Raw genomic sequence first — 24,704 nt, 5'->3', positions numbered from 1 at the left:
GTGGCCTGTTCACTGCTTATGTATAGGAATAAATGTAAGTTTCCAGAGTGTGAAAATGGCTTTTTTAAGGAGTGTAAAAGCCCCCAGTAGTTAGCATTATTCTCTTGAGTCATTCTTTTATGAAATAACTTATTTCAGCCACTGTCCAAGCTGTTACGAACAACAGTTTGAACAACCGAGGTGCCGTGCCATCTGTAAAGCCGCTTTGTACTTTTGCCGGTTCTGTCCGTGACCTCACCTCACCACTCGTAATTTTTGTTCACGTGTGGATTGCCTTGCTTTGAGCTTACCCAGCGTCATTACTCTCTGGTCTGTTGTGCTTCTCGTTCCCATGGGGCCCAGGGGAGACAGTCATGTGGTTCCAGCTCGGCCTCGCTCCCCAGACCTGGTTTGGTCATAGCCACTCAGGACCTCTCGGCTCTCCCTCTGCCGGCCTGAGTGCCCACTGTGGGTGGCCTGGCTGGATGTTGGGCTCCTGGGCTGAATTTGACAGATACGGCCCCTGTGCTTAGGGAGTTTGATCTCCCTGGTGGTCTTCAAGTCCCTGGTGATGCGTGTCACCAAGGAGGAGTTAGGGGCTTCCAGGTGTGTGCTAGGGAGTCTGTTAGAAAGTGGACGTGGAGGTGGTTAAGGTTTCAGAGCCTGGGTTCACCTCCACGTACTTGCTCTGTGACCTTGGGCAAGTGACCTCACCTCGCCAAGCCTTAGTTTTGATCTCTGTAAAATGAGGATGATGACATCTGACTCAAAGGTTGTTGTGGGAGATCCTGGGGTCACATATGTAAAGCACTTAACACAGGACCAGGCGCACAGGGTCAGGCACCTAGGACAGAGACACCCAGGACTTAGGCACACAGGACCAGGCACCAGCAGGCGTGAGCTACTGCTGTTTTTGTAGCTGTGGGTTAGTGGAGACCAAGCCAGGACTCGGAGGCTGAGAAATTGCTGGCCTGATGAGGGGAGGGGGATGCCATCCCAGGAGGCAGCAGGGGCAGCGAGTGCTGTGGGAGCCGAGGGAGGGAGGCCCGGCTGGTCAGGGCAGAGCAGGTGCGGGTGAGGGCGGTGGGAGTGAGGGGTGAGGCAGAGGCCCGGCCCTGCAAGACCTGCTGAGAGCTGCAACAGAGATTTGGGGCCAGACTGAGAATTCTTTCATTTTACTGGATGCGGGGTGCCCCTTGCAGCCGTCCTTCAGGCCAGGAAGCCAACCTCGTAGGTGGACTTGGAGGAGGTGGAGATTAGCAGAACATCATTGACACGGAGACCCAAGCGTCCTGCCTTCCTGCAGTGGGGGAGCTTCCGCAGGAGCTTACGCCCACAGGGAAGAAGTGAGTCCCCACCACAAGGCTGTGAAACTCGTAACCCCAGCTTCGACCTCTGGCTGGGTTTCAGGCTCTTGGTGCTGAGTCACTTCTAATGTCAGTCCCACCCTGGACTGTAGTGTGGACAGCTGGAGAGCCGGGGAGGGCTAACTCTCCCTGGAAGTCTGTGGACGACATCGCTAGTCTTGCTTTTGCCAGAGGGGAAAATCAAGACCTCTTTTGAGCTCCAAGCCTGGTGCCTTTTGGCTCCAGGGGTTTGTTTGCAGGTGGCTGTCCTTCCTGCCTTCCCACCCTGCACTCCCGGCATTTCCCTGGATGTCCAGCAGGGGGCACTAACCCATTGACCCAGAGACAAGCTCTGCTATGAGGCTCCTTCACCAGGGAAAACAGGTCCCAGCCCATCTCTGGTGCAGATTCTTTGATTACCCATCAGCCTCTTCAACTTGACTTTTCTCAGCCTCAGATTTTTGGGGCAAATCCCGAGAGTCTGCAAGATTGTATTTTAGTTTTCAACTCCCAGAGTTCCCCTGCCTATTTTTTCGAACGAATTTTTATTTATTTATTTATTGGCTGTGTTGGGTCTTCGTTGCTGTGCAGGGACTTTCTCTAGTTGCAGCAAGCGGGGGCTGCTCTTCGTTTCGGTGCATGGGCTTCTCATTGCAGTGGCTTCTCTTGTTGCAGAGCATGGGCTCTAGGCATGTGGGCTTCAGTAGCTACAGCACACAGGCTCAGTAGTTGTGGCTTGCAGGCTTAGTTGCTCTGTGGCATGTGGGATTTTCCCGGACCAGGGATCGAACCCGTCACCCCCACATTGCCGGGTGGATTCTTAACCACTGCACCACCAGGGGAGTCCTCTACTGCCTATTAAAAAGTGATTAGAAATGATCATGTGAAAGTCCCTTCCCCCCAAACAAAACTCAAAGAAGACAACTCAGAGTGTTCTGACACCTGAGCTGCCTTGTTCAAAGAAACCCCGGGTTCCACTGCAGCCTAAAGAGGGGGGGAATCGTGGCCGGGCCTGGGGGCTGCTGCACTGGGGGGTGTGCCCCCCACTGTGTCTGAGCAGAGGCCTGAGGAATCTGGTGGGGAGCCCCGGGGCAGCAGTGTGCTGGGTCTTTAAATACCCCACGCCGTGTGTGTGGGTGGGTTACGAGGGGTGAGGGGCACTGATGAATGTGCCGTTCACGAGCCGAGTTCCACTGGGAATAATTCTCCCTTTGTGTCCCCAGCACCCCCCCAGCTGCTGCCCGAGCTGATCTCACTCCCCCGGACTCAGAACACACATGTTTGCCTTCCGGCCCAGCTGGTGATGGAGTCGAAGCTTCCATTCCCTGCTGCCAACGTCTGGCCAAGGACTTAAGCAGGTACCGGACAAAGCTCTCCCTCCAAGCCCCTGCCCCCAGAGAGGAGGGGCCCGGTGGCCTCTGCCCCTTAGGCCCCGGGGGAGCTGCATTTAGTATGGTGCCAAGAAGGCGCTGACAATTTGGACCCATGATGCCACGTGTGATCATTTGGGCTGTAGTTGATCTGATGTTTACCCTTGCTAGCAAGCCCTCCTTGTAACAATGGGGACGCCCTATGTGAGTATTAGTATATTAGTTGGCGTCTCCAGAGAAACAGAACCAGTAGGATATATATACACATATACAGGCATGACTTGTTTTATTGCACTTTGCAGATACTGCGTTTTTTTACAAATTGAAGGTTTGTGGCAGCCCTGAATTGAGCAAGTCTGTGGGTGCCATTTTGCAACAGCATTTGCTCACTTTGTGTCTCTGTGTCACATTGTGAGAATTCCTGCCATATTTCAAATGTTTTCATTATTAATATATTTGTCACGGTGATCTGTGATCGGTGAGCTTTGATGTTACTATTGCAAAAAGATTAGGACTCACTGAAGGCTTAGATGATTAGCATTTTTTAGCAATAAAGTATTTTTTAATTAAGGTATGTACACTATTTTTTTTAGACATAATACTATGTCTAAAATATTGCACACTTAATAGTCTAAAGTATATCTTAAACATAACTTTTATATGACCTGGGAAACCAAAAAATTCATGTGACTCACTTTATTGTGATATTCACACTACTGTGGTAGTTTGGAACCAAACCTGTAATACCTCTGAGGTCTGCCTGTTTAGAGAGAAATATATTTTAAGGAATTGGCTCATGCAAGTGTGGAGACGGGCAAATCCAAAATTTGCAAGGCACGCCGGCAGGCTGGAGACCTGGGGAAGAGTTGATGTTGTACCTGGAGTCCAAAGGCAGTCTGCTGGCAGAACTCCCTCTTCCTTGGGGGACCTCAGTCTTTCTCTCTTAAGGCCTTGAACTGATTGGACGAGGCCCACCCACATAATGAAGGGTAATCTGCTTTACTCAGAGTCTACTGATTTAAATGTTTTTCTCATTTAAAAAAAAAACACTTTCACAGCAATGTATACACCGGTGTTTCACTAAATATCTGACTATAATGGCCGAGCCAAGTCGACACTTAAAATTAACCATCACAGCAAGTATTGAAAACTCCTGTTTCTACGCAAACAGTTGGTTCTGATTAGAAACTACTCTGCTTAGGTATGAAGTCCTTTAAAGAGCATTCTTGGACAGTCTTTTCTTATGGAGGACTAAACAGCTGAATGTGCTGAGAAGGGGAAGCCGTGGCCTCAGAGAGCCCTGCTACTGAGGAGGCACAGAGGTGCCCAAAGCTAAACTGAAGGAGAGAGTGAGACTATGAGGGTGCCCAGAGCATCAATGGTCACCTGCCAAACCAGTGTCCAGAAATAACAGAGGAATCGGGGAAGAGGAAGCTCATTGTGTGCTGATGTGGTTCTAGAACACGCAGCAATGAGGAGGTGGGGATGGAGCTGGACCTCAGTCCCTCTTATCTGGATGGTGCTCCCCGGAGCAGACGCCCTTCCCCCCCGTTATCTCCTGAGGTCTCCCTGCCTCTCTCTTGGCCCCAAGTCCCAGAGTGGTGGGTGGGTGAGTAATCTGTCTGCAGTCTCTCAGCTCCTTAGTGGCAGAGCAGGGACCTCATTCCATCCCTCCTGGTTCCAGGGCACTGCCTTATCTACTACTGCTGGCCTTGGGCTGAGGGAGAAAGGTATGGGAGGCCTGGTTTCTGGTGGCAAGGCTGCAAGAGCAGTTGGGGAACAGGCGCATTCATGGGTGTTTGGGGAAACACCCTTGGTTTGCCTTGGACATAGTAGGTGCTTAATAAAAATGTGTTGAAGAAAGAAGTCAAATTACTCTTCTTAAATATTCTGCCCTTTAGTTTCTTCTAAAGGTAAATGTACATCTACCATATGACCTAGAAAAGCCACTTTCAAGTATTTATCCACAAAAAATGAAAATATGTATCTACCTAAAAACTTGTAGTTTACAGAAGCTTTATTCACTATCACCCCAAAATTGAAACAACCCAAATGCCTATCAGCTGGTGAATGAATAAACAAATTGTGGTGTATCCATCCTGTAGACTTCTGCTTAGCAAGAAAAAGGAACAAACTCCTGATTCATGCGGCAAAATAGATGAATCTTAAATGCATTATGCTGAGTGAGAAAGGTCAGACTCGGAAGGCTATATGCTATGTGATTCCATTTATCTAATATTCTGGAAAAGACAGAGCTGTAAGGAATGGACACTATGTCAGCGGTTGCCAGGGCTGGGAGTTGGAGTTGGGAATTGACTGCCGAAGGCCATGGGGGATCTTTTGGGGGGGATAGAAATGTTGCTTGTCCTGATGGTTGTGGTGGTTACATGACTGCATGTGTCAAAGTTCTTGGAATGCTACACTTAAAAAAGGTTGAATTGCAGTGTCTTTGAGTTATATCTCAGTTTAAAAAAAAAAAGGAAAAAGAACCAAGCTTATCCAAGGGCTGGAATAGATTTTTGATGAAATCACAAAACAAAATAAAAAAACAACAAAAAACCCCCCTGCTGTCTAGACATTTCTCCGATGCAGACATCTCTGGCTCAGAGGGCTTCTCTGGTGCACCCTGGCACCAGCAGATAGAAGTGGTACCCATCTGCTCAGGGCCCCCTTCCCTGAGGTCACCAGGATACCACATTTTAAACCTCTCACTTGGGTGTGGAGAAAAAGGAACCCTCATATGCTGTTGGTGGGAATGTAATTTGTACAGCTACTATGGAGAAAAGTATAGAGATTCCTTAAAAAACTAAAAATAGAACTACCATATGACCCAATAATCCCACTACTGGGCTTATACCCAGAAAAAACCATAATTCAAAAAAACAGATGCACCCCAATATTCATAGCAGCACTGTTTACAATAGCCAGGATATGGAAGCAACCTAAAAGTCCATCAACAGAGAAATGGATAAAGAAGATGTGGTACATATGTACAATGGACTATTACTCAGCCATAAAAAGGAATGAAATTGGATCATTTGTAGAGATGTGGATGGACCTAGAGAGTGTCATACAGAGTGAAGTAAGTCAGAAAGAGAAAAGCAAATATCATATAATAATGCATATATGTGGAATCTAGAAAAGTGGTATAGATGATCTTATTTGCAAAGCAGAAATAGAAACACAGACATAGAGAACACATGTATGGATACCAAGGGGGAAAGGGGTGGGGTGGGAGGAATTGGGAGACTAGGATTGACACATATACATTATTGATACTATGTATAAAATAGACAACTGATGGGAACATACTGTATAGCACAGGGAACTCTACCTAATGCACTGTGGTGACCTAATGAGAGCGAAGTCCTCCAAAAGGAAGGGGAAATCTGTGTGTGTATGGCTGATTCATTTTGTTGTGCAGTGGAAGCTGACACAACATTGTAAAGCAACCAGACCCCAATAAAAATTAATAAAAAAGGAAAACAAACAAAAAAAAACCCCCCAAACCCCTCTCACTCTGGGTGCATCTGGGTCACCTCACCCTTGGGGTTTGTTCCCTGCAGCCAGCTCTGCTTGGATTGCTTCTGAATCTCATTCATTTATGCATCTGATCATTCAGTAGTATGAACTTGGGGTTTTCTGGGCCAAACACTGTGCCACAGATGGGTACTGCACCTGTGGCCCCTACAGCCCCCTGGAGAAGAGAGACTGGAGCAAGTGTTTGTGAGCGGGATGAAAGAGGGGTCCATTGCCGGGTGGGTGGAACTCGGAGCCTCCCTTGATCTGGGTGACTGGGGAGGGCTTCCCAGGGAGGTGACTTCCCAGTGGAGAGCTGAAGGCTGAGTGGGCTTAACCACACACGAGCAGGGGAAGGAACAGCAAAACTGAAGAGGTCCCGCTGAGGCTGGCGCCTGCGGAGGAGGATGGGGGCGGCACACCATGGCTCATGTTACGGATTGGGGGTTTTATATTTTCCCTTGGTAGAGTTTTTCTCAATGAATAGATGTCTTTTAAGAATAGTCTTAGACTTACCAAAAAATTGAGACGATAGTATAGGGAGTTTCCACTTACGCAAGCATGCGGTTTCCCATATTATTAACATCTCAACAGTAGCATAGTTCACTTGATACAATTCATGAACCAATACTGACACATTATTATTAACTACAGTCCGTAGTTTATCCCAATTTCCTTACTTTTCCCCAATGTCCTTTTTCTGTCCCAGGACCCCATCCAAGATACGACATGGCATTTAGTCTTTATGTCTCCTTAGGCTCCTCTTGGCTGTGACAGCCTCTCAGACTTTCTTGTTCTTGATGACCTTGACAGTTTTGAGGCGGACTGGTCAGGTGTTTTGTAGAATGTCCCTTAGCTGGGATTTGTCTGATGTTTTCCTCCTGATTTGAGTAGAGTTATGGGTTTGGGGAGGAAGATCGCAGAGATAAAGTGCCATTTTCATCACATCGTATCAAGGGTACTTATTATCAACGTGGTTTATGACTGTTCACGTTGACCTTGATCGCTTGGCTGGGTTCATGTTTGTCAGATTTCTCCACTGTCAGCTTCCTCTTTTTTTCTCCTTTTCCATAGTGTCCTCTTAGGAAGGAAGTCACTGTGGGCACACCTCAGGACTGGGGAGTTGTGACCCCTCTTTTAGGGGGGGTATTTACATAAATTGTTTGGAATTCTTTTGCATGGGAGATTTGTCTCTTCTCCCCCATTTATGGATTTATTCAATCATTTATGTATATCGGTATGGACTCACGGATAGCTGCTTTATCCTCTGAATTATTAGACAACACTACTTTGGTTGCTCAAATTGTTCCACCTTGGCATTGGGCCATTGGCTCCTAGGGCTCTATTTTAAGAAGGTCCAGTAGCCCCGAGGCAGGCAGAGATCTGAGCAGATTTACATTTTTTTAAAAATTTTATTTATTTATTTATTATTTTTTGGGGGGTACACCAAGTTCAATCATCTGTCCTTATACACATATCCCCGTATTCCCTCCCTTCCTTGACTCCCCCCCCCCACGAGTCCCCCCCACCCTCCCCGCCCCAGTCCTCCAAGGCATCTTCCATCCTCGAGTTGGACTCCCTTTGCTATACAACAACTTCCCACTGACTATCTATTTTACAGTTGGTAGTATATACATGTCTGTGCTACTCTCTCGCTTCGTCTCAGCGAAGATCTCTCCAGCTGCTTGGCAGGGCAGAAGTGGTTTCAGGACCGATCAGGGCCCCCAGGCCCTGAGGCACCCCGTCCTGGCCCAGCGGGCTGGATGGGACCAGGGACAGCTGTGGTCCCGTGGCTCTAAGTACACCCTTAGCTGCGCCTTCAGGGTGTTGCCGACTCTACCCTCTCTCTCCATGGCTGCTTTTTACAACAGGGCTGTGGCCTGGATCCAGGGATCCAAATAAATCCTGTCTTTTCCCCTTTGGTGGGTGCCTGGAAGTTTTCAAAGCAAGTTTCAAAAATGCACAGATGAAAATTTCATTTCACTGAAGCGGAAGTTGTTATTTGCCAGGTCTGGGCCAGAGTCCGAGGTCCCTGTTGGTCTCATGATTTGGAGATATGTCCATTTCTAGCCAGGCCTTTCTTGCTGGAGCTGTGTGTTTTCATCACGCCCAGGTGACCGCAGTGCCCCTGACATCTGTGGCTTTGTCTTCCCCTCTCTGGGCTTGGAGGGGAGCACGGCAGTGAGACCTGGTGTCTTAGCAAAGAAAGCCCAGGGCGCATCTTATTACAGAATCGACAGATGTTCTGTTCTTGCAAGCATGCTGGGTGACTTCCTGCAGCCTCCTCCTGCTTCCGATGGCAGCTGTGGAAATGATGACAAAATCTCACATTTCCAGTGCAAATGGACTTTTCTCCCGGAGTTGTCCGAACCTCCCCCCTCCCCCATGCCCATTGGTAATCATTAGGCCACAAGCCTTGGGGAGAACAGATGTGACTTTGAGAGAGTCCATGGGGAGGAGAGAGAGCTTCATTTCTCTGCTTCCCAACCCTGCTCGAAGCAAAAGGCTTGTCCTGGGAGGACACTGTCCACCAAGGTGGCAGCGCTCCGACATGCTTCCCTTGCTCCTTTAGCACAGCCTGTCTGTGGCCTTTGTGCTCAGCAGACGCCCTGACCTACTAAAGCTGTTTGCAGAGCATTGTGCAGTGATTAATTGAGCTTCAAGAGGCTGAAGCCAGGCAGGGAATTTGAAGATAGAGAATTTCCAGGAATGCAAGTCAAAAGTCCTCACTCTTGCCAAGGCAGCCACAGCTGACCACAGGTTTTTGGACCTCGGTGGGGGAGCTTGTGGCAAAGAGCCTGCTGGGTTGGCACCTGAGCCAGGCAGACGTGAACCTGAGCAAGCATCAGAGCTGACCTCCCACTCTGCCTGCTGGGGACAGCTGTCCCTAAGGAATCGGTAACCTGGAAACCTGGCCACGGCTGCCTGGACGACCTGGGAGGAATGAGACGGGGGAAGCAACTGAGCTTCTTGGAAGGAGGAAGCTGGTTCCATGTTGGTGCAGGAAGGCCGGGGGACAACACCCCTGAGAAACGCCACCCTGAACGCAGCCTAGGGTCCGGGGAGAGGCAGGTGGCCTGGGCTCACCCGGGTTTCTGTTGAGATGTCCCCAGTCCCTGCCCACTGTGGGCAGCCCCCAGATTCCCCCATCTCTCAGGAGAGGGAGTGGAGAGACCTTCTCCCGGGCCCCACCTAGGGTGGTACGCTCCTCCTGCCAGGTCAGGGCAGTGAATTCCTTGAGAAATACTGCACGTCCTCTAACGCAGAGCCAGTTCATTTGCCCACGCGCAGCTCAGTGCTTAATTCTGTAGGTGGGGTTGGGGCCATGCTCGGGGCCATGCTCGGGGCCATCCTTGGGGCTGCTGATACTGACGACGAGAGGCCAAGCAGACTGGGGTCTGACCCGGCCTCGTTCCTTATTTACGTGAACCACGTTTCATTTCAGTCACTCTCCTGCCGGTCAGACCCACTGCTTGCAGGGCAGCCTGGGCGTGGACGTGTCACCGAGCATCCCCGTCCTGATGGGACAAGCAGAGGCCGTCTCACCTGGGCCTCTGGCTCTCGGTCAGTCTCACGAATGGGCACCAGTGTCTGGGGGCTGCTCAGCTCCCCAGTGTTTGCTGCGGGCGAGTCAGGAAGCCCCGCCTGGCTGGCTTCAGCCCCAGGAGCACAGCAAGGGAGGCTGTTACTCCACTCTCCAAACGTAGTTCAGTAGAAGGTGGCCTCCTTAGTCTGGGGGGAGCAGGCGGGACCCGTGCTCTCAGCCCTCAAATTCTTTTTCCCACTTCTTGGGGGAGACAGAAGGAGAGTGGGCCACCAGGCAGGGCTCCTCTGGCCCTGCTTATTGGGGCGCCGCTGGGAGACCCCATCCAGGCTGGAGTCCCAGAGCCCCCCTCCACAGTCTGGAAGGTTTTTTGACCTGATGTGGGGTTCAGTGAGGAGCAGGGGGTGTCATGGAGCTTTGAGGGGCCAGTGAGGGCCTGGCTGGAATTGCCCAGCCCAGGTCCGGGTGGGTGGGAGGTGTCAGGGCAGCATGAGGCCTGGGAGTCCGACCCCCATTCCCAGTGGTGCTCTGGGCCCCATGTTAGGTTGGCTGCCACTTTATAATTTTAGATTTTTGCATTTCAGGAGGCCATTTTTCTTCCAAACCAAGCATATGCCTTTGAGCCCTCAGACCCAGCAGGACGTGCAAAGAGTGCTGGGGGGGCAGGGGGTAGGTGTTTGCCAGGAGCAGGTAGAGAAATAGACCCCAAACTGAGGAAGAAGCTGGGATAGAGAGAGGGCCCCAGGGCGGTAGGGTGGGAGAGGGCCCCTTCCCAGAACATACTTGGCTCAGGGCCCCTGTCTTGAGCTGTTGTGCCCTTTGTCGGTGAGTTCGGCGCAAGAGATGAAGTCACAGGCCTGATGTTGTCAGCAGCAGGAGGTGATGAGTGCTCTGAGTCTAAGTGACCATGTACTGTGTCTTCTGCCTTGTTTCCGTACATCCATCTGTCGGTCCATCCATCCATCTACCCACCTATCCATCCATCCATCCATCCATCCATCCATCTGCTCAGCACACACATCGTGGGTTGATTCTGTGCCATATCCCACGTGTGATGCTGTGCAGGGGAAGGTGCGTAAAGTCAGAGAGATGTGCCCCTGGCCCATTTACAAGCTGTGTGACCTTGGACAAGTTACTTGACTACTCTGAGCCTTTGTTTACCCATCTTTAGAATGAGGCTGGTAGTACCCACCTCTTGGAGGTAACTGTGAGGAGTACATGAGGTCAGTGAACAATGTAGGCTAGTGCTTGACAGGTAGGAGGCATTTAGTCAACGTCGGCTCCCCTAATGCCCAGGGGTGCTGGGGGGAAGAAGGGAGACAGAGATGGCTGTCCTATAAACAGACACAGCATAACCAGCATGTAAGCAGAGTTGAGAACAGAGGACCCAGCAGAGCAGGCTGGAAGGTACCTCGGGGAGGGGGAACCACATATGCCGGGCTAAGTGGGAGGCTCAGCAGATTCGAGCAGCAGGTGGGGAGAAGCCTGGAGGGACCTGAGGGAGGATGCACAGTGGTCGTCAGAGTTGCAGCCAGACTGGGGAGTTCCATGAAGTGAAAGGAGGGTTGTCTTCCCTTCTTAAGCAGGGGAGTCAGGACCAGGTTTAGTTTGAGGGACTATCTCTGGAGTCCAAGAGGAGGGTGGATGGTGAGGAGAGGCTGGGGGTCTCTGGACCACTGGGGGTTGTGACTGGTCTGAGGGGAGGCGATGGCAGCCTGAACTAGGGCAGTGGCCCTGGAGTTGGGGAGGATCTGAGTGTGTCTTTCCGTCTTGCATTCGTTCATTCTGTTCTGGGCAGGCCTGAAGCCGGGCCCTGGGGATACAGTGGTGACCCCTGCAAACACGGGCACATTCTTCTGGGGGGACCCTGCAGGGATGGCCATTCCCGGCTGGGCTGTGATTCTGGGCAGGAGCTCCCAGGACGAGCCTCCCAGGACCTTGGGTTCAGCTCCAGCATTTTCTCCCCCGCTGCCCAGGCTGGGTTCAGGGTGGAAGGGGTGCAGTGTCCATGGGTGCAGTTCCCCCCAGCGTGGAGCCCCTGTTGTTTTCTCCTGGCTCCTTGGGGTGACTAGCCCCCCTTCTGCCCCACCTTGGTGGCCCTGTGCCTGTCTAAAATCATCTCACTGAGCATCATCACCTGGTGGCTTTGCAAAACCACAGGGTCCTGCACCCTTTCTCAGGTTTCCATAACGAGGCTCCCCATTTTTATTGTCCCCATTTTATAGATGGGAAAACTGAGGCCCGGTGAGTTCAGGACCTTGCCTAAAGTCACAAGGTCCTAGAGCAAAGCTGCGGTGGGAGGTGTTTGGGTTGGGTCGTCTCCAGGATTCCTGCAGGAAGCCTGCCAGCTTCTAACTCCTCCTGAACGAGGCACTCTGGGTTTGGTATCCTGGGGGTGCTGGAAGAGTCAGTGAAACAGGAACACTGAGTCCTCCCCTGAACAAAGTGATTCTTGCTTTTTCACAAAACAGCCATAGCAGCAGCTGCAGTTGATATGTATTGAGCGCTTGCTGTATGCCTGGCGCAGCTGTAATGAGAACTTCTCACATATCTCATTTAAACTTTGTGATGTCCATGTTGGTAGGAAGGTACGATTATTATTTCCATCGTACAGGTTAGAAAACAGACGGATTAAGTAACTTCGTAAGGTCAGTTTAAGAATTCAGTTAAGTGAAAAAATTCCCCATCCATCTTTTCGATTTAGGTGTCTGAGGAAAAGAGTTTAATTCAAACCTCATTCCTGGACATCCAACCTAGCTGTCTCTCCCCAAATCACACACACACAAATCAAGACCTGCCACGGGGGAGGACGATGAGGTTGGGGGGCTGGCACTTTGTATGGGATGCCAGTGGGAAGACCTAGGGATCTAGGGATCACTTCACTGATTCCCCTTCAGCCCTGGCCTCAGTTGGAAATAATTTTAGTTTCTGCCTCTCTCTTCTGTGTCTCAGATTTGTCCACGCATCTGTCCGTCCATAGCTGTTGAGGTTCTCTGTGTGCCCGGCACTGGGATAGGCATTGGGCATTCCATGGAGCACGTGGGAGGCATGGCCTCAGCCCTCCGGGAGCAGACCTGGCCCAAACCTCTGCTTTGTAAGCAGAAACTGGATGCTGGGGGTACTAAGGGGGGACTACCCTAGTTTGAAAGGGTCAGAGCAGACCCCTCTGGAGAGCAATGTTGACCTCCCAGAAACCAGGGAGACGCACCCCTTGCTGTCCCCAATGCCAGGGGACCAGAGGCATGTTCCCGGGCTGAACAATCACTGCCCCACTGAAATGTTCACGTAAAGTAGGACCCCTTCATCTTTTGCTGGATTAATGGCTCAAAGACATGCAAAAAAAAAAAAGTGAATATACCATGCACTTATTCTGCACTGAACTTTCATGAGTCACCAGCCTGTGAAAGCTGTCAGGAGACTTGGTAATGTCTCTTGCACATTTTTTTTTAAGAACCTTTATTGAGATACAGTTGACATACAATAAACTCTTGCACATTTTCTTAAGGTCAGTGGGATTAGGCAGGAATTGGGTCAGTCTGCTGTCATGGAAAGATTGTCTCCCCGTGGACAGATCAATTCCTCAAAATCTAAGTATTTGGGAGGAATAACCCCTTTTCCTTAGACACAGTTATAAGGTAATTGCATCCAGTGACGGTCAGGCAGGTGCCTAGGGGATTACATAGACAGGGCCTATGGGATGGTTATGAAAAGAAGGAAGTATTTTTAGGGTTTGGTAGTGCACATTTGCACACACATCTGTGTGCACACACGTCTGTGTGCGTACACACACGTGCGCACACACACACACCCTCATTCAGTCACTGCCCTCAGATGTTATGCTAATTACCTATCGGTAGATGTGCATGGCAGCTATTTCTGGCCCAGCCGTTCTGGGCTTCTGTTCTATTACAGAGCCTTGAGTCAGCAGTTCTGGGTCTCAGTGCCTGGTTTTCACTGCTCTGCTCACAAGTAGGGCAGCCCCGTGCCAGGTTCTGTGTCACTGCTAGTCAGGCATGGGAAGTCATCTACTCCAGACCTGACAACAACCAGCTGCCTTCCTGAATGGGCCGCTGCTCTGGGGCAGGGGACTTCGCAAGGACCCAGTGAAGGAAGGGGCCACAGGTTTAGAGCTTCTGCACCTGCTTGTTTGCATTTTCATCTTGGAAGCATTTCCACGCTGAACGGTCACTTTGGGGCCACCAAGGAGAACCCTCTCTCAGTCCAGATGGGCAGAACCTGCAGCTCTCAACCTGTTTCCCCAGTCTGGCTTCAGTCTGCTTTGCTGTCCATTTTGGCAACTGGGAGACTCCATCTCTGTTTACACTTGAATGTTCTCTTTAAAAGCCCTCTTATTCCTGGTACAAAGTAGCCTCTAAAACCAGAAGGCTTCAGCTCTAGAGGAACTCAGTGGATTACCATCAACAGGCAAATCAAATACAATATTTTAGCTCTTATAACAAGGACTGAAGTGTGTTTATAGTGCTTTTGCAATTTTCTCTTCTTCTTGGAAGTAGCTCTCCAAGAAGAAAGATGGATTTCACTGGTTATATTTTTGACTCCAAACAGTCAATTGGTTCTCTCTTCCTAAGTTTGAATGAAATTTGACTATTTCTGAGTAGCAGCTTGAACTCTGGAGGTCGGAGTTTTATTTGGCCAAACATCTACCTGTTTGGTTTTGCCCATGATCTTAAACCTAGTTGATACAAGTAGTTACAGTAAGGGGTGCAGATTATCTAAAGAAACTTGTTCTCTGAGAAAGGCCACTTAAAATGAATCCACTTATTGAATCAAACTTTTACAGTAATAGTGGGAAAAATGTTTAATTGGGGCTTGATCTTGAAAAAAGAAATGAAAAAATTATGCAGATGATTAACATTTAACAAAACGTAGACTTGAACGATAACCATGTGTCAATGCTTAGTAGGAACAAAGAATTTTGGCCATATTTTTCTGGCAGATTTTCAGACTTTGCGTATTCTTCACTTCACACTTGACTCCTGCAGCTCAAGTACCGTCGCTTTAACATAAATGCTTCAACAGTTTTCTGAAGGGCTCTGTCGGTTCTTTGATGTCCTCTCTTGGAAGCTACCTTCTTCCTCATCTTTGTGAGTTTCTCCTCTTCAGTTGTTTACAGATCGCCATTTTTCAACGGCTTTGGGGGGCTTTTGAGCAATTCCTCAAAGATCAAATTGATTCACTTCATGGTATCCTGCAGCTTCTGCTAGGTTTGCTGTTTCCTTTGCAGTTGGTGGTGGTGTATACTTCCCCACAATCAACAAGAGACAACTGGCAAGGACTTGTGAAGCCAGGAGGAATATCTGAGGGACAACTGAGTCCAGAAGTGGTTGCTTTGTTGATGAACATCTTCCAAGGCTGACCTTTGCTTCCCCTTATGTAACCTTGTTACTGTGGAAACATGGATGGGGGGACCCTCTCTGCAGGATGGGGCAACTAGAAATACATCCTCCGGGAACTTCTAATTTTATTGATTGCTGGAGGAGCTGAGTAGCTGCTGATTCGTTTGCTGAAGTTGCCGTATGAAATTGAATGTTGTGTTGGTGGAAGGATATTGTTGAAGGCATTGTCCACCATATACACTGTCTCCTGTTGGAGAACCCACAGGAAAGAACATGTTGAGCATGTCAGTCATGCAAAAAGCGCTTATCCATGGAATGGCCTTTAAAAAAAAATCTGCTAAAAAAAACCTGGCTGGGTTTTATGAATTGTGTAACTGAAAATGATTGTTTCCCTTTTTGCTTTGGCTGCTGGGAAACTTAGAGCCAGACTTGCAGCTTACTCCAGGCAGGGCTTAGGTAAGAACTTGCGGGATAACCTCAGTCCCTCAGGCTTTTATCCATCTTTTCTTTCAAAATTCTTTTGCTGTCTTGAATTGCAAGCTTGAGCCCTTTTTGAAATTAGGTAGGATATATTTTCTAAAACGTTATCTCAAGAGTGTCTTCTACCATTTCCATCTCAAAAGAGCTGAATTTATTTGGTAAAGAAAGAAGGATTTTAAGGATCTTATTTAGTCTTTTGGGATGTGGTGTTTGTGTTACTGATTTCTTTTTCATGTGTGATGAGACTTCTCAGCTCAATGCTCTCCTAACTTTTGCACAGCCCTGGGTTTTAGGGTGAGCCTCTTTTGCTTCCTTTTTGTAGGACTCAGAGATTTAAAATGTATCCTGAATTCTTAATTTTAAAATAAAAGTGAGTCTTATCTCTCTCTTTTTCAATATTTATTTTATTTATTTATTTTTTGGCTGCATTGGGTCTTAGTTGCGGTGCACAGGCTTCTCTCTAGTTGTGGCTCTCGGGCTCCAGAGCATGTGGACTCTGTAGTTGTGGCACGTGGGCTTAGTTGCCTCACAGCATGTGAGATCTTAGTTCCCTGACCAGGGATCAAACCCGGCATCCGTCCCCTGCATTGTAAGATGGATTCTTAACCGCTGGGCCACCAGGGAAGTCCCCCTTATCTCTCTTTATTGATTTCTTTTCTAGCACATTTTGGGTTGCCTTCCTGGGTCTAACAGTAAAATCCTCAACCTTCACCTTCTATCCCAACAGGATTGAAAGGAATTTTTTCCCCATGAAGAGTAGCCTTTGGGGTGGTCCTTGCTTGCAAGAAACTTTGAAAGATCTCAGGTGTACCTATGGTGAAGGTGGTGAGAACAGCATAGAAGATCAGCCTTTTTCAAAGAGAGAGCAAGAGAACCTTGGAGAAGATGGGGTTTTACCTGAGGCTGCTCTTCAGCCCAAGTAAACCACTCAGACTCCCCAGGGTGAGCACGTGAGATTTAATATTGGCGTATAGAAGGTGATCAGAAGCCCTGTGGCCCTGGAAATGAAGGCACCTGACAATCTTCTACCTTTTTTCTATTCACCATAAAACTAAAGACTTTTGCCAGGACCTGTTCCCACATCCTCTGAGGTTTCACATCATGTGTGTTTTATGAAGCTCTGGCTGAGCGTGGGGCACACGGTAGGCCAGAGAGCAGGGATGCCAGACACGGACACCCAGATAAAGTGAGACTACGACTAGGCGAGAAAGTACCAAGGCTTCAATCTGCCAGCGGTAGAGAATGGGGAGAAGTCTGTGGGCTGGAGGAGACTCACCCCTCCTACAAGCTGCCGGGAGCTGGGCCCTGATGCACAGAGGGAATTGGGGAATCTGGAGAGGTTGGGGAGGGGCGCCTCCTCGGCTTGAGGTCACAGCGGGGACTCTGGCCCTGCTTGAATGCAGGATGGAGCCAGTGTCAGGATCAGAGCCAGGATATAAAATTGGGACTTTTTCCTGAAGGCAGTGGATAACTTATGGAGCAAGGCTGCGTGACACAAAAGCTGTGTTTACAAAAGCCCAGGAAAATGGACCCCCAATCTGTAAACCTGGGTGGAGAAAGTACCAGCACGAGCCATTCTTGACCTGCAGCCTGGTGCTGTTCGCTGCTCTCAGACTCCTATTTAATATGAACTTGGGCCTGAACTTGAATAGCCCCCAGCTCTTAGAATGTTAGGAAATGCAGTGAGCCACAGGCTGGGCATGTGGGGCTGGAGTTTCTGGACCTCAGATGAAGGAACAAGTTGCAAACGGGCGGTGATGGCATGTCAGAACCGGGACCCTGTCTACTGGTTGGCTTCCTAAAGAGAAGATCCACATGCTTTTGTGCAGCCTCCCATGGTCCCCACTGTGATGGTGAAGGCCAGAGACTTGAAGAAACAGGGTCTTGCCCAGGCCCGTTCTCCATCTGTATTTACATTCTTAGTGCTCTCCAGATGGATTTTTCTGTGATCTGACCTACTTTCCTTTAGCAAGCGTGCTTGGGCTAATTAGCAGCGCAGGGGTCCACTGGTCCTGTTTGGAGAGTGTTGCTGCTATGGCAACTGGAGACTTCCCTGAGGCTGGAGGCAAAGATAAAGCCGCTCAAGTATGTTTTTCTTGGGGTGTCAGAGGTGCTTCAAATTACTCGCCCTTTCTGACTGTGGCTCTGTCCCTTGGACCCTCGTGGGATTTTAGAGTTTGTACCATGTATCTTCTCTCTCAGTTACAGGGATGTGGCAGGTTTGCTGATCTTTGTGGTGTGTGTCAGTAAGTAACCTGAGAATAGACTCATTTTATTCGACATTTGTAGGTCACGCACATGCTAAGTGTACTAGTATATGTGGAATTGCCAATTGTTCTAGAAACGATGGGTGCATTCCTTGACTTATCCACATTTCTAGGATGTCTCAGGGACATCAGAGGCGGGTTGGCAGTGGAGCCTATCTAAGTGGGCTTAGCCGAACTTTAGCATTCTAGAATATGCATACTGTGGTCCAGAGGCCGGCAGAAGGGGGAGTTCAGGGTCTTATTAGGGTCATTGTTAGATACATTGGGCGTCACTGGTTTGGTGGAGAGAGGAAGGGCTCTGCTGTAGTAGCCTCTGCACCTCACCGGGTGGCCAGGGGCAGCCAGGGCAGAGACTGGAGTGTGGGCTGGGTGTGAAGAGGCAGTAAGGAAGGGAGGAGCAGCCGGGCCAGGTGAAGGCTGCACCTCCAGGAAGGGAGGCCGGGACTAAGCAGAGCGGACTGATGGGATGTGTCTGCAGCCTCAGCTCCAGCCAGAGGCTTGGCCCAAGTGGGTGCTCAGTGCAGATTTTGAATGCACTAGGGAATGTGTGATTGCAATGCTAACGGCTTGCATTTTAATAATTTTTGGATGGATTCTGTGCTTTCTTATTGTACAAACTCATGATTTTACCTCCTTGGCATGATTTGGGGTGGGGGGGGGGTGGGTGAGGGAGGGAGAGAGAGGGAGAGGCAGTAAACAGGCAGGAGAGGGGCGTAGCGTAGCGGGCGGTATCTGTGTTATCGGCATTTCCCAGTGGGTAACCAGAACCCAGGGTCTGCGGAGCGTTTAAGCTGGGTTAAAGGGCCCTGGACAGCTGTTGTTTCAAATTTCCTTGGTGTGACTTGAGTAGGTTTTGTTTTTCATCTTTTCCCTTTTTGTAGCTCCTGTTGGTCCAGCAGTGTATCTCAGGCAGCCTGTCTTGGTTGGTCAGCTTGGGCTGCTATAAAAAAAATAACTTGGCCCGGTGGCTTAAACAAAGACATTGATTTCTTACAGTTTTGGAGGCTGGAAGTCTGAGATCAGGGTGCGAGCGTGGTTGGGTTCTTAGGGAGAGCCCCATTCCTGGTGCAGAGGACTGCCTTCTTGCTGTGTGTCCTCAAATAGAGAGATTATATGTCTCTTTCTCTTTTTATAAGGGCACTAATCCCATCATGAGAGGACCTTCTTGACCTAATCTAACCCTAATTACATCCCAAAGGCCCCACCTCCAGATACCATCAAATTGGGTATTAGGGCTTCAACTTAGGAAATGTTCTTCTCTAATCACTCTCCCTCCCCATTTTTTTAAAGTTTTCCTTTTTTCTGTAGGCTGAATTACTGGATAACCAAGCTTGTTTTATTTTTTACATTTATTTTTATTCTTGGCCATGGTGCGTGGCATGTGGGCCGACCAGGGATCAAACCCATGCCCCCTGCTTGTTTTGAATTGTGTGTAAGTAAACATCAAATGTCTTAAATGAGGGTCTGAGAAGTTCTTCCAGAAGTTCATTTTACAAACTAGTAACACATGGATTTCAGTTGCATCGACGTCAAGGGCATCCAGATTATATGTTTTTCTCCTGGTTCTTGGTCATGTTTTTAACACCAGTGAGATGGTGTCAGCCTACTAAGTGAAGTGTCAGTAGGTCATAACTTCATGATTGTTGGGATTCTAATTAAAAGCGCTTCACCGTAATGCCTCTTCATTTCCTGTGTGGTGCTGTACTTAGGGGAAACCGTTTCTTATAAAGAAGGAAAGAAAATTAACACTGCTCAAGCACCAATTACAGTCCTGGTCCCAGGCTTTCATTCATGTCATTTAATATTCCCAATACCCTGCAAAATAGATGTTTCCTCAGCTTCCCAGCTGAGGAAGCAGTGGTTCAGTATGGTCAAGCTATTGGCTCAAGGCCACACAGCAAACAAGGGAGAAGTCAGGATTTGAACTCCCATCTCATTTCAAAGCCCTCTCTTATTATTGCAGCAAACCCCTGCCTGTTAAGGATCAGGACACTTGGAAGGTTCTGTGCTTTTGTGTGTCATGAAAAAAAGTTAGCAGATGAGTCGTCATTGTGGTTTCTCATTTTTTTCCCCATTTATTTTCCTAGGGTGAGTTCAGTTGAAGGCTATACATACCCTCAGTGCCCAGGGAAGGGGTCACTTTCCTCAAAAGATTAAGTCTAGGTTAGTGCTTGTGAAATTTTCAGCTCCACGTGGTAAGGTTCTTTGGACTCCCAGCTGCGTATGGGGCCCAAGAGGTCTGTTTTCTGACAAAGAAACAAACTCTCGGGGTGCTGAGAATGACAGGATGAACAACTCGCAAAATCCCTGCCACCAGATGACACCTGGCACTGACTGTGAGTGACAGCTTCCTGGGAGGTGCTTTCTAGAACAAGCCTCAGCAGGCCATCCCCTGACAGTCACCTTCCCTGTGAGACTGACACAATCATTAGCTGTTTTCATGCAAATTCGAGAAAATAAACCTTCCCAGTGTTTCCAGAGATTGCATGTTGTTGCATCCTGGTGAAACAATTTTGACTTTCTGGCTCTTTGTTTGACACCAATCTTAAATATCAGCAGAGGAAAGTCAGCCCACCATGAAGCTCTAGAACTGTCCTGACATCAGGAGCCACAACCTCAAAAGTACCCGTCCAAACATCCCTGGCCACAGTTTTAGAAAACACTCAGTGTGTTGGAGGACATTTCAAAATGTCTTGAGCAGTTTTGTTTCCATTTTACTTATCTTTTGGCCACAATTTAGATGCACTGTAGGCTGACTGCGCTGTGGGGTAAAGAAATGCTGGCAAAATGGAGATGAGTTTTCAACTTACCCATCAGAGGCTCCTCCTTAATTCAGTCGTGAGTTTTGTTTGGAGTGCAGAGTGGGATGAATGAACAGTTCCCAAGTGGGCCCCCAAACCTCCTGAACCAAAAGGAGATGAAATGCTTCTCTGGTAGCTGTCAGAGGAGGTGGGGGAAACTGGCTAGCTGGCCATGGTCGCCCCAGCCGGGGGATGGGGGTGGGTGCTGGGGGCTCTGGATGGGGTTTCAGAGACATTCCTGCAGGCCCAGCCTGTATTTAGAATCACAGAGATGGTCTGATTGTATGTCATGGAGAGCTGCCTTTTCCCTGTACACCCTTGTAGCCTTAGGGGCCTGACATGGGCCTCTCAGCCTGCCTGGCCTCTGATGGTTTAGGATGAGCCCTTGCACGGGGCATCTCTGTGGAGCCCTCATCTGGTGGCCAGAGATGGGGCTGCAGACTGTGTGGCCGTCTGTGCCTCTTTCTCGCCAGCTTGCCCCAATTCTCCCACCCCCAAAAGGTGTCCTTGGAGGCCGGCCTAGGCTCACGTGAGGTGCGGGGGGAGGGGGTGGCCGAAGCCAGGCCCTCGCATCTCCCTGGTACAGGCCTCAGCCGGATCCACGGCCTGAAGGAGGCGGAAGCCGCGGAGATACTGCACACATCGTGCACGTTTCCCACCGCAGCCTGTTTACCTGCCCAGCCATCGGGAGAGACCATTTGCTTCCTCCTGGAGGGATGAGCCAGCCGGAATGAGAATCCCCCCCATTCTTTCTGTGGTCAGCCTGGCCGAGACCACCACGCCCCTTCCTCCTGGGGCCCCCGGGCTCCCCAGCCCCCGCAGTGTATTTGCATTTCAAAGCCACACAATGCAGGCGGTCGGGGCGAGGCTGCGGGAGGCTGGGGGAGGCGGCTTGGGTGTAGAGGGAGGGTCTTCGCCCTCCCTCCCGCGGCCCCCTTTCCGGAGCCAGCAGTGCAGCTTTGTGAAGATGCAGGCGTCGGGGGCTGCTCGGTGATGATGACATCACCGTGTCGTACGCAGGAGCCGGGCTGCCGAGGGGTTTGAGAGCCGATCCATTCGGACCCCATCGGCGCTCACGCTCACACTCGCGCGCCCCGGGCAGAGCCGCGCGCGCCGTCCACACTCGCGCACACACTTAGGCGCGCGCCGGCCCCCCTCGCGCGCACACTTCCCCGGCGCTCGCTCCCCGGGCTCCGGCTCGGGACCCGAGCCGCAGCTCCCCGCCGCCGCCGCCACGGATGCCAGCAGCTGCTCCCATCTGCAGTGCAGCAGCCCCGGCCGCCGGCCGGCCCACCCCGGGCTTCCGCTGGAGGAATCGTGCCAGGACGCTGGCCCTGCTCGAGGCTAGCCTGCTCGCCAGGGCGCAGCGAGGATGGGAGGGTCGCAGTCTCTGCAGCCAGTCCCAGCCAGCGACCTGAACCTGGAGGTTTCCGAGGCAATGTAAGTTCTCCGTCGGGCCGCCCGGAGGGGCCGCCCTCCCCCGAGGAGAGGCTGCCGGGGCTTTGTTAGTGTCCCCTCTCCTGATGCTGGACTCCCCCCCCTCCCCCCACCGCTGTTCTCGGCAGCCTTGCATGGTTTTACCTGGTGGCTCCCCTTTCTAGCATTTCGTTCCCCCTCTGGAGTGAGCATCTGGCAGCCCCAGGATACTGCCGGGGGCAGAAAGGACCTCTTGGAATTATATGGCTCTTCAGCAGCCCAGTGCGTGAGTGGGGGCTTCTGGTGCATCTTAACTCTGCACCCCCGGCACAGTGGTATTTCCTGCAAGGGAACAGCCGGGCATCAACAAGGGCCTCATGGGAAGAATCCTTGAGCGTGGCAGTGCCGTGCTCATAGACACAGACCGCTCACATGGCTAGGCAGATGGAATGGAGCATCCCTGGTAGACGTTCAGTCCAGTTAACCGAAGCGTCCATGTATTCACTCGCCGAACCCTGTTGACAAGGCCGCTTGCTATTATTAGTAAAGCCAGCCAAACAGTCTTGCCATTGGTCCATCGGTCGAGGCAGCATTTGACGGTGTATCGATCCAGGAGTCGGATCCTTTCACTAAACCACAGAGCTAATGTGCTCAAAAGTGGCCTTCATCCTGGATGCGTGTTTACTAGGATTGCCATTTCTATACGGTCGTCTCCATTACCTGCCTGGGCTTGTCTGCAGGATGGCTTGTTGAATGGGTCTGGCTGCGGGGCCATATTTCAGCAGGTCAGGCTGTGGGCCTCCACATCCCAGCCTTGCCTGCTCTCCTTTCCCAAAGAGAAGCATGTATTTCAGAGAGGAGTATTCTGTGGGGATTTTGGGGATGGGGGCCGGAAAGTGGTCATGGGAGCCATTGATGTGTAGATTAAAGGTTTCCAGGGATTGGTCTGTGTGTTGTAGTAGGGACGGGGTGCCATGTGGGGCTTCCTCACTCATCCCCGTGCTTGGGTTTCAATGAGGAGCTGGCTCAGTGGGGTGATGTAATGCTAGGCTGAGCCTCGTGGTTTTCCCAGCTCTGGCTTTTTAGCAGCGAACCATGCTAAGGAGCAGGTGTGCACCGATCATTTGTCTTCCTCCCTGTAGCTCGAGAAAGCATCATCTTACAATGGAGGTACATCGTGTTGGAGGATTTTAAGTGCCATGAGCCCTGCGCTTTGCCTGCCCTGTTTTTCATTCATGTGTAGTATTGTTAGAGGCCTGGAAATACGTGCTACCATGCAGGACTCAAGTCTAAGCCGAAAAGAACAGTTTCAACCTATTTAAAAAGTCTCTCAACTGGAAATCAGTTGAAGAGTGATGGGCTCTAACTGGCTAGTGAGCTGTCAGGGTTCAGACCTGTCTAAAAGCTTCAGAGAGATCTGGAAAAGATAATGTGACCGTATGTTTGGGAAAATAAGCTCCACAGCCATTGGGAATTCAGCTCACACGTCCCTAGCATCCCCGCCCTCTTTCCCAGCTGAGTTAATAAATGACCAGGATTCTGCTGGCTGAGGGCTGAGTTGGGAGAGATTCTGTTAGGTAGACGCTGCCTTTTTGGATAAGGTCCCCTAAGTCTACCCTATGGGGAGAGTGGTGTTTAAAGAAATCTCCAGGTCAACCGGCCACATTGTGATGGAAGCTGCTTCTCAAATATTGCATGGGTGAGCTGGTCTACAAGTGCCAGCCTGCGTCTTCTCTCCCTGGAACTGCTACTCCTGAAATGTCTCTAAATCGAGATCTCTAAGATAGTATATTTACTCCTGCACAGAATCCCACCCTCCAGCCCTGAACATTTTGTTTTTAAAAAATGGAGAGAGTAGAAATGTTTGGGGCTGATGGCATACCTGGCAACTCTTCTCTAAAATCGCATCTCTGCTGCCTGAATAACTGGGGCTTTTTTTTTTTTTTTTAACTACAGATTTGCTTATTTCTAGTCTAGAGATTAAAAAAAAAAGTGTATTAAGAGAGTACCCCCTTTTTCTGCACAGGCTCAAGTCTTTCATGATAGTATGTGTTTCCATGCCCCTAAAATCACATGCACATGAATAATACGCAAGACAGCGTAGCGCGTGGTCCATGTCAGGAAGGAAGCTTCCACTGTAAGATAATGCTGTCAGGGCTGCAGAGATGGAGATGAATTCAGGGTGCACACCTGCCACAAGGTACAGTCCATGAGAACTGGTATCTAGACTGAACATTTCTTTCTTTTTTTTTTTCTGGTGGTTCCCTGTGAAAGATCAAATTAGGGAGGGCCCGTGTGTAAGAGTGAAACCAAAGGCAGTGGAAGACGGGATGATGTGAAAGTCCCTGCAGGATTTTTTTTTTTTTCAGTTTGAGGATTTCTTTCCTGGTTTCAGGTTTGGGGTGCCTTCGGGCCGCTTTTGTAGGCCCAGATCTCAGGTTCATTCTGTACAGGAGTGCAGTGGGATAAGGAAGCAGGAAGGTGGGGAATCTTGTGTCCCCCTCTGGGGTGTAGCAGCAGACTGCAGGATGGCACATGGGATTGGGAGGTGAGGCAGGGGGATGGAGGTTAAAGAGTTGAAGTCCCTTGCTACTCCCGGGATGGTCCACAAACGACAGCATCTGC

At 50.0% G+C, this 24,704-nt stretch overlaps 1 protein-coding gene across 3 annotated transcripts in view; it reads left to right on the top strand.

The window, feature by feature from the left end:
- Positions 1-24,704, top strand: part of TACC2 (transforming acidic coiled-coil containing protein 2) — a 210,479-nt gene that overhangs the window by 116,781 nt on the left and 68,994 nt on the right. For all 3 annotated transcript variants that reach the window (XM_057735111.1, XM_057735110.1, XM_057735109.1), the window contains one exon: positions 2,549-2,683. In XM_057735111.1, coding sequence (XP_057591094.1) covers positions 2,549-2,683 — 135 coding nt within the window. The remainder of the gene's footprint in view (positions 1-2,548; positions 2,684-24,704) is intronic.

This window comes from Hippopotamus amphibius, chromosome 5, assembly GCF_030028045.1.
Source record: "Hippopotamus amphibius kiboko isolate mHipAmp2 chromosome 5, mHipAmp2.hap2, whole genome shotgun sequence".
Classification (NCBI taxonomy): Eukaryota; Metazoa; Chordata; class Mammalia; order Artiodactyla; family Hippopotamidae; genus Hippopotamus; species Hippopotamus amphibius.
The sequence above is the reverse complement of the archived record's forward strand: the minus strand, read 5'-3'. Positions and strand labels throughout refer to the sequence as shown.